The sequence below is a fragment of the Chiloscyllium punctatum genome, chromosome 6 (genome assembly GCF_047496795.1).
Source record: "Chiloscyllium punctatum isolate Juve2018m chromosome 6, sChiPun1.3, whole genome shotgun sequence".
Lineage (NCBI taxonomy): Eukaryota > Metazoa > Chordata > Chondrichthyes > Orectolobiformes > Hemiscylliidae > Chiloscyllium > Chiloscyllium punctatum.
The window spans coordinates 27,950,308-27,964,266 of NC_092744.1; the positions used below are offsets into that span (position 1 = coordinate 27,950,308).

Consider the following 13,959-nt stretch of genomic DNA (forward strand, 5'->3'; position numbering starts at 1 on the left):
TAACTCTTGCCCAAATGTTTGGTCACCTGCCCGAGGATCTCCCTGTGTAGCCTGGGGTCAGATTTTGTCTGATTTATGCTCCTGTGAAAGATGTTTAATCAAGATATGGTCAGAAGTGGAGATGTTCACTAGTGATTGTATAATGTTTAAAACCATTCGCGATTCCTCAGACACTGAAACAGTCCCTCCACCACCAACATTCAGGAACGGGAGTGTGTACTATCTAAAAGATGCAATGTAAAAAATTCACCAAAGATCTTGACACAGTACCTTCCAAACCCACCACTACTTCCTTCTAGAAGGACAAGAACTGTTCCCCTCCTGCAAGTTCCCCTCCAAGTCACTCACCATCCTGACATGGAAATATATCGCCATTTCAGGGCAGCACAGTGGCTCAGTGGTTAGCACTGCTGCCTCACAGTGCCAGGAATCCAGGTCCGATTCCAATCTTGAGAAACTGTCCGTGTGGAGTGTCTGCGTGGGTTTTCACTGGATGCTCCGGTTTCTTCCCATAGTCCAAAAATGTGCACATTGGGTGAATTGGCCATGCTAAATTACCCATAGTATCCAGGTATGTGCAGGATAGGTGGATTAGCCATGGGAAATGCAGGGTTGTAGGAAAAGTGTGGGTCTGGATGGGATGCTGTTCGGAGGGTCAGTGTAGACTCTTGTTTTCTTCTGGTTTCCAGTATAAAGATTTTATGGTTCTATGATTCTCGTTCATTGTCACTGGGTCAAAATCCTGGAATTCCCTCCCTAATGGCATTGTGGATTAACCTACATCACGTAGACTGCAATAGGTCAAGAAGACAGTTCACCACCATCTTCTCAAGGGACAGGCAGTACATGCGGGCCAGCCAGAGATGCTCATGTGCCATGAATGAGTAAATAAAAAAACCTACTCAGTTTGAAAAGCTGTAAATCAAAAGTGAGTGTCAGTATGACGTTTTCAAAGCAAACAACCTCTTCTTCAGCAGATCCTTGGGATTGACAATGAGGATGACATTTCCACTCTGGGTTTGATGGGTTCTCAGGTGACTCAGAAGGCCAATGCACAATCTGTGGACTCTGCCACATGCAGACATGTTGTGCCTGCAGACCCAGGAAGATGAGGTACAAACAAAGTAACCACTTGCTGTCATAAAACACACTTAAGGTACAAAAACATTTCCACGGCTTTGCACTGGAGTGTATTGAAGGCAAAAAGTGTCATCAAGCCACACAAAGTGATATTAAGGTAAATCGTCAAAAGCTTGGTCAAAATGTAGTTTTAAGGAGTGCGTGAAAGGAGAACTTAAGGTATATTTGCAGAGGTATAAAGAGGGAATTTCAAGGATTAGAGCTTTACCAGTTGCCAATAGTGGAGCTAATAAAGTCAAACTAAAATGTGGGATGCACACAAGGCCAGAAATTAGAGGAATTTAGAGATTTCAGAGAGTTTTGAGATGTCAGAGATCACAGAATGGCACACTTGTGATTACTGGAAACTCCAGATATGAATACACAGGGCCCTGTCTTCGCAGATAGAAAAAAAATTAAATGCACTGCAACAGTTTCAACTGAACAAATAGACATTATCACTTCTTCGAGCAATACACTGACAAAAGTCAAATTGGTTTCAAATTTAAACTAAGCTTGGCAATCAACTGTTATACCATTAACTGGTGTATTCTTCATGGCAATTCCTCTACCAATCAGAGTTTATTTGTCGACTAATCAGCACTTTTCTCTAGTTATGTATAAAGGTTAGTTTCTCCTTACATTGCTTTTCTTGCAAACTGGCTTGATGAGTGCAAGGTGAAAACCTTCAACAAAATGAAACTTCTTTTCACTGACCGACTAAAACATACTTTCCTAGATGTCTGACTAGCAGATTTCTTTATGCCAGGAACCCTTAGTATTGAGCAACAGAGCTAGTATCGTCAATGCCAAGTTTGTTGATCTGTCAACTCGTTGCTATTTAAAGCTGGGATGTAAGCCTCCCTCTTGTGTGTAATAACGAGGAGTTGTAATACTCACAATGTAGCAGGGCTCACAGTATGATTTTTTCTCCACAGCGTAGAAGGGCTGTCCTCGGAGCTTGTGACCGCATGTTACACAGGTGAAGCAATCAACATGAAAGACTTGATCCATTGCAGTGCAGCCTGCACCGTCTCCAACAACACTCTCCCCACAACGGCTACAGCAGCCTATAATCAGAGAATCCAGAATAAATCCTGGCCATCAGATGGAGGAAACAAGTGAATAATTAAGACATTCTATTTGTTATTGCCAGTCATGTACAGGTACTAACATGTTTTGTTCAGGGTAAATGCTGAAGCATTAGTTATACCATGAAGCTGTATTTCAGATGCGATATTAAACCGAGGCCCCCTTTGCCCTCTGCACAATTCAAGAGAAATGGAAAATTAGACAATTCCCACAAGGTCCTGGTCAATACATTAACATTTATTCCTCAAAATACATCGGTTAAAAAAGAATTATGTGCTCGTTATCTAATTGTTGTTTCCGTGAGCTTCATTTGTGAAGATTACGTCGGACGACAATTGTGAGTCTTAGAGGTGAATCAGCTCATTCCCAGGATCTCTGCAGGAGTTCCTCAGGGTAATGTCCAAGGCCCAACCATCTTCAGCTGCTTCATCATTGACTTTCCCTCCCTTCTAAGGTCAGAGTGGGGGATGCTTATGAAAGATTGCACAATGTTCAGCACTATTTATGAGTCCTCAGATACTGAAGCAGTTCACGTACACATGAAACATCATTCTGACAATATCCTAGTTTGGGGTAACAAGTGGCAAGTTATGCTAATGCCTCAAGTGCTAGGCTATCACCATCTTTAAACAGAGCTAATCTAATCATCGTCACTTGATGTCCAATGGCATTACCATCACTGAACCAGTCACTATCAACAACCTACGGTTACCATTGGCCAGAAACTGAACTGCACTACGCATATCAAAATTGTGGCTACAAAACAGGTATTGTATAGTAACTAACTCTCATCCTGACTCCCCAAAGTCTGTCCACACAAATCAGGAGTTTGATGGAATATTCATCACTTGCTTGGATGAGTGCATCTCCAAAAATGCACAAGACGCTTGACACCATCCGGGAGAGATCAACCTACTACACCGGCACCAAATCCACCACCTTTAATATGCACTCCCTTCACCACCAGCTCAAAATAGCAAAAGAATGTACCAGCTAACAGATACATGGCAGTAATACACTGTGGCTCCCGAGCACCTTCCAAACACATGGCCACTACCCCTAGAAGGGTGCCAGATACATGGCACACCATATATCCCCTCCAAGCTATCCTGACTCAGAAATATCTCCCATTTCCTTCTGTGTTACTGGGTCAAGATAGCAGTACTCGTTGTTGTGGTTCTGTTCGCCGAGCTGGGAATTTGTGTTGCAGACGTTTCGTCCCCTGTCTAGGTGACATCCTCAGGGCTTGGGAGCCTCCTATGAAGCGCTTCTGTGATCTTTCCTCCGGCATTTATAGTGATTTGAAATCACTTCCCAATGGTATTGTGGGACCCTTTGATTTAAAAGTCAGCTCACCATCACCTTCTCCCGGTCAATTAGTGGTGGGCAATAAATACCGTTCATGTGATGCCATTTAAAAGAGTTGGGCTGAGCTTTGACAAATCTCTGCCAGTGAGCTATTTTGCAAGTTGCTGCTGCAAATGAAATATTTCTTAATTTTCATTTTAAACAATTTGCCATCAGGAAGAACCCTTTATAATCTGAACACATCGATGATATTGACCCCTAACCTTCTCAACTCTGGTGAGAAATGACCAGACCACCAGTTAATTAAAGGCAAAATACTACGAATGTTTGACATAGAAACTGAAAGTGCTGGAGAAACTCAGCAGGTCTGGCAGAATCTATGGAGAGAGAAAGAGAGTTAATATCTTGAGTCCAATATGACTCTTCTTCAGAACTGAGGGAGCCTAGAAAACTGAGTTCATGCTCTGGAGCATGAAGTTTGTGGAAAATGAGTTACGTTTCTCCAGTGTGACACTGTTACTGTTCTAATACGTTTCACACAAACAATATCCAAGTATATATTCTTTTCCTCCTGTCACCAGAGTAGATCCTTCAGTTTTCTGATTTCTGCTCTCTGGATCTCTCCATTTTTCAATCAAGGTTTCTGAGTATTGTTCTGAGTTCCATGTTATAGGAGATGTGAACGCATTGCAGAGAGTGCAGAAGAGATTACAAGAATGGCTGCAGGGATGAGAACTTTCAGTCACAAAGATGGATTGATGAAGTGCAGGCTGTTCGCCCTGGAAACAAGAAGGCCAAGGAAAGGTTTTTGAAATCATGAGCCAGTTGGATAGAGTGGAAAGGAAGAAGCTTCCCATTCTTAAAAGAGTCAAGGACCAGCAGACACAGATTTAAAGTGATTTGCAAAAGAAGTAAATGTGAGGTGACAAAACATGTTTTTCACTCAACAAGTAGTTAGTTATAGAATGCAGTGCCTGGAAATGTGTTGGAGGCGTAATCAGTTGAAGCACTCAGGAGGGCACCAGATGATTATTTGAGGTGAAATAATGTTCAAAGGTCTAGAAAAAGCTCCAGAGTTAAAAAGGTTAGGGTGTAATCGATGTGTTCCAGATTATAAAGGATTCTTTCTGATTGCTAAATAGTTTGAAGAGGAAAGAAAGACCAGCAGGAGGTACAGGTGCTTATTTGAAAAGCTGGAGCTACCAGCCTCCTTCTGTGCCCTAATACTTTTGCAATTCCTTCTTTAAAAATCTTGTCAAACATACGTCTTTGACAAAATCTGCACTAATCAATTCCTCACTGACTCTCCATGTGCTGTACTCTTTCTGTGAATGTTCCAAAATGTTCTTTATGTAACAGAAGCTCCATAAAGCAAACTCTTGTTCTCAATAATAAAACTATGGATAAACTTAAATGCTGGGCAAATGCATCATCACTTCCTTGGTTTTATGTTCTCTGCCTCAGGCCTCCTTCCATGTCTCTGACCTCCTTGCACATAACCCATAATAACCTGTATATGCTTCCAGCAGGGTGCCTAATACTTTTCCCTGTTCGTACTTTATTTTATTTTCCACTCAACTATTTTCCCACCAACAACATTTTTGAAGTCACCATTGACCAGATGTTTAACTGAATCCAGCAAATCATGACCCTGACCACAAGAGCAGGTAAGAGGCTGAATATACTGTGTGTTCTCTCCTGACTGCTCAAAGTTTCTCAATTCTCCATGGGGATCTGACCCTGAATCTGATGCAACAGCAATCAAGAAGCTTGATACCATCTAAGTCCATGCGGTTTGTTTGATGCTTTATTCACTTTATTCACGATTCACTCCTTCTACTGCCTACACATAGTGGTAGGAGTCTGTTACTATCTACAGCAGGAACTGCAAGACAAAAGTGCAACATATGGATGAATTCCTTTTGCCTACAAGGAACGTGGTAGTATGTTAATATGTGTGGATTCTCTTTGAATTTGTATTTACCTGTTTGTAACTTTTTGCATTCTTTCTGCTTATGTGTTTCCTTGTTGTCTACCCACTTATTTATATTTTCCCTTACCCATAACTTCTCCCTTAACTCTTTCTTCATCCATATTATCTCATTTGTGTTGGTTCATTCATTGACTTCAATTACATTGTTTTGTGTTCTTTATTGATGATCTACATTATTGTCCATTTAATTTTCCCAGTTTTACTTTCAAACCCTAAAATCAGCTTTTAGGGTTTATACTTATGTTTCCCTGACAATATCTTAAATAATATTACATTATGGCCACTAAGTGCTCCCCTCCTGATGTTTCTTTTATCTACTCAGACTCATTCCACACAACCAGACTGAGTAGCAATTCCTCTGTTTTGGACTTTTTATATCTAGGCTAGAAAGATGTGTACATAGCTTGAAAATCTAATCTTTTATCCCCTTTTACTTAGCTTTTCTAGCCAACTCATTTTGGGTCACTAAAGCTTTTGATAATTATTGTTTTATTTTCTTTTACTAACTTCCCTAGTTTGCTTGCATATTTCTTCTTCTACCTCCTTCCCACGATTAAGATGATCCATAAAGTACATGGCTGATTACTTGTTACAATTTATCTCTGTCCATACAGGTTCTCCATTTAGAAAACTTCAACTGACTCGTACCTATATCTACAGCATGTCTGGGGGTTAATTCAAGATTTCCACGACTCTTTGCGTTCAAGAATGCTCCACGATTTCATCCCCAAACAGTGGATGTAATTTTAAATGATTCCCTTTGTCCTGGACTTCTCTCACTAGCGTAAATAGTTTCTCTTGATTCACTTAATTGAATACATTCTGATTTTAAATAGTTCAATTAGATTACTTGTCAATTTTTGAAACTCAAGGAAAATACTGAGTCGATGTGACCTTTTGTAATGGTTTAAATGTTTAGCCCTAACATCATTCCAGTGAATGTTCACTTATTCCTGGTTGGGTCAATCCACAGCTCTGAATGACTAAAGCATAGCTCTTCCACTTTCAAATTCCAGCCACTCTTTGTATGGGAGGCAAAACATTATTTTTCCTTCCCTTCGTTATCTTGAATACACTGCCTATAGAGTGACAGAGTCCTGTAGCATGGAAATAGACCTTTCGGCCTAAGTCAACCATGATGACCAGGTTTCCTGAACTGATCTGGTCCCATTTGGCCCATATTCCTCTAAATCTTTCTTATCCATGTACCTGTCCAGATGCCTTTTAAATGCTATAAATATACTTACCTCTATCACTTCCTCTGGCAACTCGTTCCATATACTCACCACCCACTGTATGAGAAAGTTGCCCTGCGGGCCCCTTTTAAATATTTCCCTCTCACTTTAAACCTATGGCCTCTAATTTTGGACTCACCCACCCGAGGAAAAAGATCTTGGCTATTCACCTTATCTATGCCCCTCATGATTTTATACACCTCTACCAGGTCACCCTTCAGCCTCCTACTCTCCAGGCAAGAAAGGTCCAGCCTTATAACTCAATAAATCTTTTTTGTATTCTTTCTATAGCAAGTTTGAAAGAGTGAAGAAAGAAGTCTGAAAATAAACTTTAGGATGGGAATTGGATTGTTATAACGGAAAATATTGAGGACTGTGGAGAAAGAGGGGAGTACGGAGATACCAGAATTGCTCTTACAAACGCCAGCATAGCACAGCCACATGGCCTCCGTCTGTGGTGTACAACTGTAAGATTTAAAATTGTAAGATTTAAAAATGGAACAAAGCCAGGCTATTTCAGCCGCTTGGAGATGGTGCTGTTCTCCAATAATATAAACAGACAAACAGTGAAACCTCTCCCTGGAAACGCAGGGGCTCTGCCAAACCTAGGAAGAGTCTTTCTTTTCTTGAAAAAATAATTGGAACACTGAAATTGTAGCATTTGGAATGATATGAGCTAAACAACAGTCCAGCATACCCGACTACAACATCCCCAGTGTACAGGCAGAGCGCTGTAATCTGTGGGGTTCATCGAGGCTGCCAGAGCAAAATGTTCATTTTTGTCTCAACAAAACAAATTGTACAATATCGACACATGGATGTTTGGATGGAGCGCTGTCACTCCCAACGGTTCATCTCACTGTGCTAAAGCTATACAGTAGGTTTTCAAATTGCAGACTGAGTAGAAAAGTAGTATTTCAGATCAATTATGTAGAACTGCCCAACATTTCATTCCTTCAATGTCAATCAAGCACTGTACATGAGCAAATAGCATGCACGGTCACTTGTGAATCTACTCTCACTCAGTGACACCAATCAGTACAACTGACAATAATGTTGATTTGTGGGACCACGTACAGAAATCTTTGATCATTGGAATCTGAGTTTGATCCCAGATTCTGGATGTATGAGGAAATCTTCTGTTCCTCATTTGCTTTAGAGGGCTCTGGTGAAATATCACTGACCTGAAACATAAATGTTCCTCTCTCCATCATTATCACCAGAGTTACTGAGCATTTCCGGCATTTTCTGTTTTTCTTCAGGACTGAATTGAGGAGAAACTTCAATAAACAGAGAGCGGTGAGCCTGTGGAATTCTCTGCCACAGAAAGCAGTCGAGTCTAAGACATTGCATGATTTCGAGAAGCGTGGTACAGAACACTTGGGGCTAAAGGGATCAAAGGATATCTGGGAAAAGCAGGAATAGGCTATTGAGTAGTGCTGGAAAAACACAGCAGGTCAGGCAGCATCCGAGGATCAGCTGTGATCATAACAAATGTGGAGCAGGTTCTAATGGCCTACTCTTGCTCCTATTTGTGATGTTTCTATGTTTCAGATTGTCAGCATCTGCATATTTTGTTAGTATTTAAGAAAAATGCAGGAATAGTCCCCAGCAACTGACAACATACAATGTAGGAACTGAAGCAGGTCACTTAGGAACTGGAGTAGGTCACTTATCCCCTCTTCGTACCATGCAATACAATAAGATCATGGCTGACCTGATTACTCCACAGTCCCACTTAGCCCCCAACAAACATTCATCCCCTTGCTTATCAAGAACCTATCAATATCTGCCTTAAAAATATTTAAAGACGCTGCTTTCACCAAATTCTCAGGAAGAGACTGCCAACAGTCATTGGTATCTGTGAGAAAAAAGCTCTCCATACGACTGTTAAACAGTAATCTCCCATAGACCCCAGCTTCCCCCAACAGGAACCATCCTCTTGTGATGAAATCCTTGAGTTAATATCAATTCTTTTTGTACTGAGAAACCCAGTCCTTTACGGTTAGTAACATTCATTGGTCAGGCTGCTCCGAATTTGCTAGCTGGCAACATTCACTGGAGCGCAGCAACTGGGGAGGGGTCTCTTGCAAGGTGTTCAGTAGATCAGAGCAGTTTAAAAGCCAACAGACAGTGAATGAAGGTCAGTGAGTTGTAAGAGAGATAAAGACTGCACTCTATGTTAAAGGTGCTGATACTTCACTGCCTTATAGGGAAGGTCCACAGAAGCTCTGTGTAGAGGACAATGAGTTAAATCCTAAGAGAGGTTGGTTATTTATGTGCTGTTGGGACTCAGATCAAGTTCTGGCCATTATTAGGCAGCTTGATGTTGCAGTCAGGGCTAAGGAAAGGTCTTGGAAGTGTGGTGGCTCTCAAATAGCTCAGTATAGCTGATTCAGAGTTGAAAAGCCTGTTATCAGTACTTACTGGATGTAACTGAGCAAGATTGGAGCTCAGGCAAAAGCTAAGGATAAGTTTAACTTGGTGAAAGAAGTAATTAGTGACAGGCTGGAGTGGTGCTGGTGAACATGTGCTAGAGTTCAGGCTTTAGAGTCCAAGGGAGTGCTGACCCAGGACAGGAGGGTGACTTACCAGAGCACAAGCAACCCCTGAGACAGTCCGTGATGGGCTGCTCTTTTCAAAACCAGATCAGTGGAAGTGAAGATTTGTGAGGCATAATGAGATTTAATGACCCACCATTTTACCACATTCTTTGAGAGGGGTGGGGAGGTGGCATTACAGAAAAATCTGTGGGAGGGATATCTGATGTGTGCTGTAGGATTTTGATCACAGCCCATTTCACAAAATTACCTTGTGTTAATTCTGGATGTTAGAAAGAAGTCATATACACATAGTGTAGATTGCATTGAAGAGTGCTCTAAATTGTACCAGAAACTTTATTGGTGTTTGTTCAAAATTGTGGAATTTCAGGGCTTTCTTTTCTTAGTAAGTGCCCTAGATCTCACAAGTTATTAGATGGACAGTTACCAGCTCATAACCATATCATAACATTATTTGATAATTTTGTCCTTGATTAAACTTCCATGGATACAAGCTGAATTTGTGCAATGTTTCCTCATAACACTAGCCCTCATTCCAGGTAATAGTACAGTAAACCTTCTCTGAACTTCCTCCTTTTGCAGCCTTCTTCCAATTACTGTGCAAGTACTCCTGATGTGGTCACATTTGTGCCTTGTGTAACTAAAACACAACCTCCCTATTTTTGTATTCAATCTCCCTCACAATAAATTATAACATCCCATTAGTTTTTCCAAGTACATGATGTAAATGCATTCTAATCTTTTGAGTTTCATGCATGAGGTCACTCAGATTCTTCTCTTTCTCAGATAATATGCTTGCTTTTTATTCGTCCTGCCAAGATGGACAATTTCCCATCTTCTCCCATTATGTTATATTCCATTTGCCAGAACTTTGCCCGATCACTAAACCTATCTTTATAGCTTCCACATGTCCTCGACACAATTTGCTTTCCTACCTATCTTTGTGTCTTCAAAAAATTAAGTAGTCAGACCATCCATCCCTTCATTCAAGTTATTTATTAAAATTGCAAAAGGTTGAGGCTCCAGCACTGACTCCTGCACACATCACAAGTTACATCTTGCCACTCAGAAAGTTACTCTTTTTTGCTTATCTCTGTTTTCTATTAGTCAGTCAATCTTCTATCCATGACCACATGTTAGCACATACGCAATGAGCGTTTTTTCTGTAATATCCTTTGATCTGGTGCCTTGCCAAATGCCTTTTGGAAATTTAAGTACAGTACATTCACCAGTTCTCCCTGATGTAACATTTTTAATAATGGCTTCTAATATGTTTCCTGTGACAGATGCTAACTAGCAATTGGTTTCCTCCTTTCTTTCACTCTTTTCGAGAAAAAGTTATATTTGCTATTTTCCAATCAAATAGACCTTTCCCTAAATCTAGGGAAACTTGAAAACATTAAACCGAATACATCAACTATCTCACTAGCCAAATCTTTTTTAAGACCTTTAGGATGAAGTCCATCAGAACCCAGGGACTCATAAGCCTGCAACTCCATCAATTTATTTAGTATCACATCTCTTAGAAATTGTAACTTTTTGAGTTGTTCCCTCCTTTCCATTTTCTAATTTTCTACTTCTGAACTATTACATGTGCCCACAAGTCTTGGACCCCTCTTCTCTCCTTCAAACTAAATATAACTTCAGTCATATTATGATCATTGCTTCCCAAGTTTCATCCCTTGCCCCCACTACTTAATTAAAATCCTTCTCTACTTCCCTGGTTATCTGTCTACTATAGTGAAAACCATGCAAAATGTCTTGTTTAATTCAACTGTCATCTCCTTATTTTAGATTATTAATTGCTTTCTACAGGAGAATACCCACTTTATTTTTATTTTTAAGAAGCTCTTATTCCTCTATCAACAGGGTTGTTAGCATAACATCATTTGGTGGGTAAGGCTTTGGAAATCTTGGTTGGGGAGAAAAACTGAACAGGGACTTGGGGAGGTTTGAGGTAGTTAACAAGAGATAGCACAGATTTTTAAAAGGTGCTTTAAAAATTAAACTGAATATCTTGATGAAGTTACAGAGAATGCAATGGAAGATATTAGATTAGATTACTAGATTAGATTAGATTACTTACAGTGTGGAAACAGGCCCTTCGGCCCAACAAGTCCACACCGCCCCGCCGAAGCGTAACCCACCCATACCCCTACATCTACATCTACATCTACCCCTTACCTAACACTACGGGCAATTTAGCATGGTCAATTCACCTGACCTGCACATCTTTGGACTGTGGGAGGAAACTGGAGCACCCGGAGGAAACCCACGCAGACACGGGGAGAACGTGCAAACTCCACACAGTCAGTCGCCTGAGGTGGGAATTGAACCCGGGTTTCCGGCGCTGTGAGGCAGCAGTGCTAACCACTGTGCCACTGTGCCGCCCACTGTGTGGATTTATCTATGTGGATTTTAAGAAAGTGTTTGACAAGCTACTGCATAAAACACTTGATTATAAAATTGAGGCTTATGGAATGTTTGGACCAAAGTTCGATAAAAAAATTTGGCACCAGGACACAAAGCAGAGAGTCATTTTTTATGGTTGTTTTGCACACTGGGGACAGGGGTTTCACTGTGATGCTTCCCAAGCTCCGTGCAAGACCACTATAATTTCTTCAATATATTAATGATCTCAATCTTGGAATATAGGGTAGAACTTAGTGGCAAAAAAGTAAAAAGGATACCAATAAACTGCAACAGAACAGAGATAGATCAGCAGAATGGGCAGACAAGTAGCAGACAGAATTTAATACCAAGTAATGTGAGGTGATGCCTTGTAGCAGAAGGGACAAGGATACACAACACAGAATTAATGACAGAGTTCTTAAGATTGTTTTGGGACAGAGGAACCTAGAGTTCACATTCATCAATCTTTACAAATGGCAGGACATTTTGAATGAGTGAGATCTTGGACTTCATAAATCGAGATATTGGACCAGAATTTCATGCTGGGGTTGAGTGTGCTGAGAGGTAGAAATCTTAACATTGACCTTTAAAAATGTCTGTCCACACTTCTCATTTTCAGTTTGGTGATGTGGGCTAGGTTGGGAGTCAGGACAGGTGACCTGGGAAGGGGAAGAAGTTGCTAGTTTCCTGAGGGGGTGGAAAGTCTGCCAGGGGAATCTGATACTGTGATCAAAGTTTAAATGTAAAGATTAAAACATAAAATTTTCCTCATCCTCTCAATGTCTCATTCCTTATGCCTGATGCCCTGCATCAACACCAATAGCCGCTCATTCTCCCTGTGCTATCCGATGCCCATCTATCTATCTTTCATGATCATTCTTACTCTCTACGTGTCTGCCCACCCCCATGACTCTTTGCAGCCTCTATGCCATCTCCATGTGCACTGATACTCCAACACCTCTTGCCTTTCTGTCACTAAGCTTACAAAAGAGGGGATCAGGAGTACGCCAATTGGAACATCAGTTCACTCTGCCATTAAATGGGATCATGGTTGATATCACCTAGTCAAACCTCAGGAGACATGTTGATAGATGATTATGTGATGTGAACTGTGGGATTTATATCAATAATTTTTAAAGTTATTTGTTGTGAGTTTCAGTTTCTGGTTTATGAGTTATTAACTGGTAACCATAGTGATTTATTTTAAAAACAATAGTTGAGGCCTGGCTCTTCCACAAATGGATTTTAGTTTATTTTAGATTGGTGTGCGACCCAGCATGGCAAATAACAGGGATTCAAGATTCATTCGTGAGATTTGAAATTTGTCTTTTTCTTAAGCTCAAGGGAAATGCCCGTTGTTAGAGAGAGATCCTTTTAATTTCACTTTTGACTATGCAAAGGACAGACTTGTGAAGTCCTTGGAATGGAATGGCTGCATAGAAAAAATGTTGCTGAGAAGGACAGGGTTAGTTTTAAGGTAGTTAAGAATCTGGATAAGACTGGCCTTGGATGGAAATGCTAAATTGCTCATTTTGAATTCTGGCAGGGACATGCAGCTCCTGACCGCAATAAAGCTTTGGTTTAAACTTGGACAAAAAGCTTAATTTTAGAGTATGGAGAGTGTGTGCTTTAGATGTCAAGGTGCATTTGACTGAATGTGTCTTGAAGGACCCCTAGCAAAACTGGAATCAATGGAAACAAGGGGAAAAATCTGCTGATTGGAGTTATATCTAGCACAAAGGAAGATGATTACGGTTGTTGAAGGAGCATGGTCTTATTGTCTCCAGATGATTCCAGAGTGATTTCCTGGCTTCATGAACTCTGAGATGAAGCCCAGTGTGGTCTAGAGTCAAGGCCCGGTGCGGAATGAAGCCTAGGTGTCAGCATGGATTGGGTTGGAAGACCATTGTTCTGAACTTTTTCTTCCTCCATTTTATAAATGACTTGGATCCCATCATAGGAGATATGGTTAGTAAGTTTGCAGATGACACAAAATTCGAGGTGTTATACACAGCAAAGAAGGTTAACTCAGAGTACAACTGGATCTTGATCAGATGGGCCAATGAGCCAAGGAATGGCAGATGGAGCTTAATTTAGATGGAGTTTAATTTAGATGAATGCGAGGTGCTGCTTTTGGAAATGCAAATCAGGCCAGGACTTACCATGAAGTGTATAAGATCCTGGGGAGTATTGCTGAACAAAGAGACCTTGGAGTGCAGGTTCATAGCTCCTTGAGACT

The 13,959-nt window shown here is 40.8% G+C and overlaps 1 protein-coding gene across 8 annotated transcripts in view; it reads right to left on the reverse strand.

Annotated features, from left to right (window-relative positions):
• The window catches only part of lpp (LIM domain containing preferred translocation partner in lipoma), a 389,509-nt gene that overhangs the window by 53,151 nt on the left and 322,399 nt on the right, over positions 1-13,959 (reverse strand). For all 8 annotated transcript variants that reach the window (XM_072572197.1, XM_072572192.1, XM_072572195.1 and 5 more), the window contains one exon: positions 2,020-2,189. In XM_072572197.1, coding sequence (XP_072428298.1) covers positions 2,020-2,189 — 170 coding nt within the window. The remainder of the gene's footprint in view (positions 1-2,019; positions 2,190-13,959) is intronic.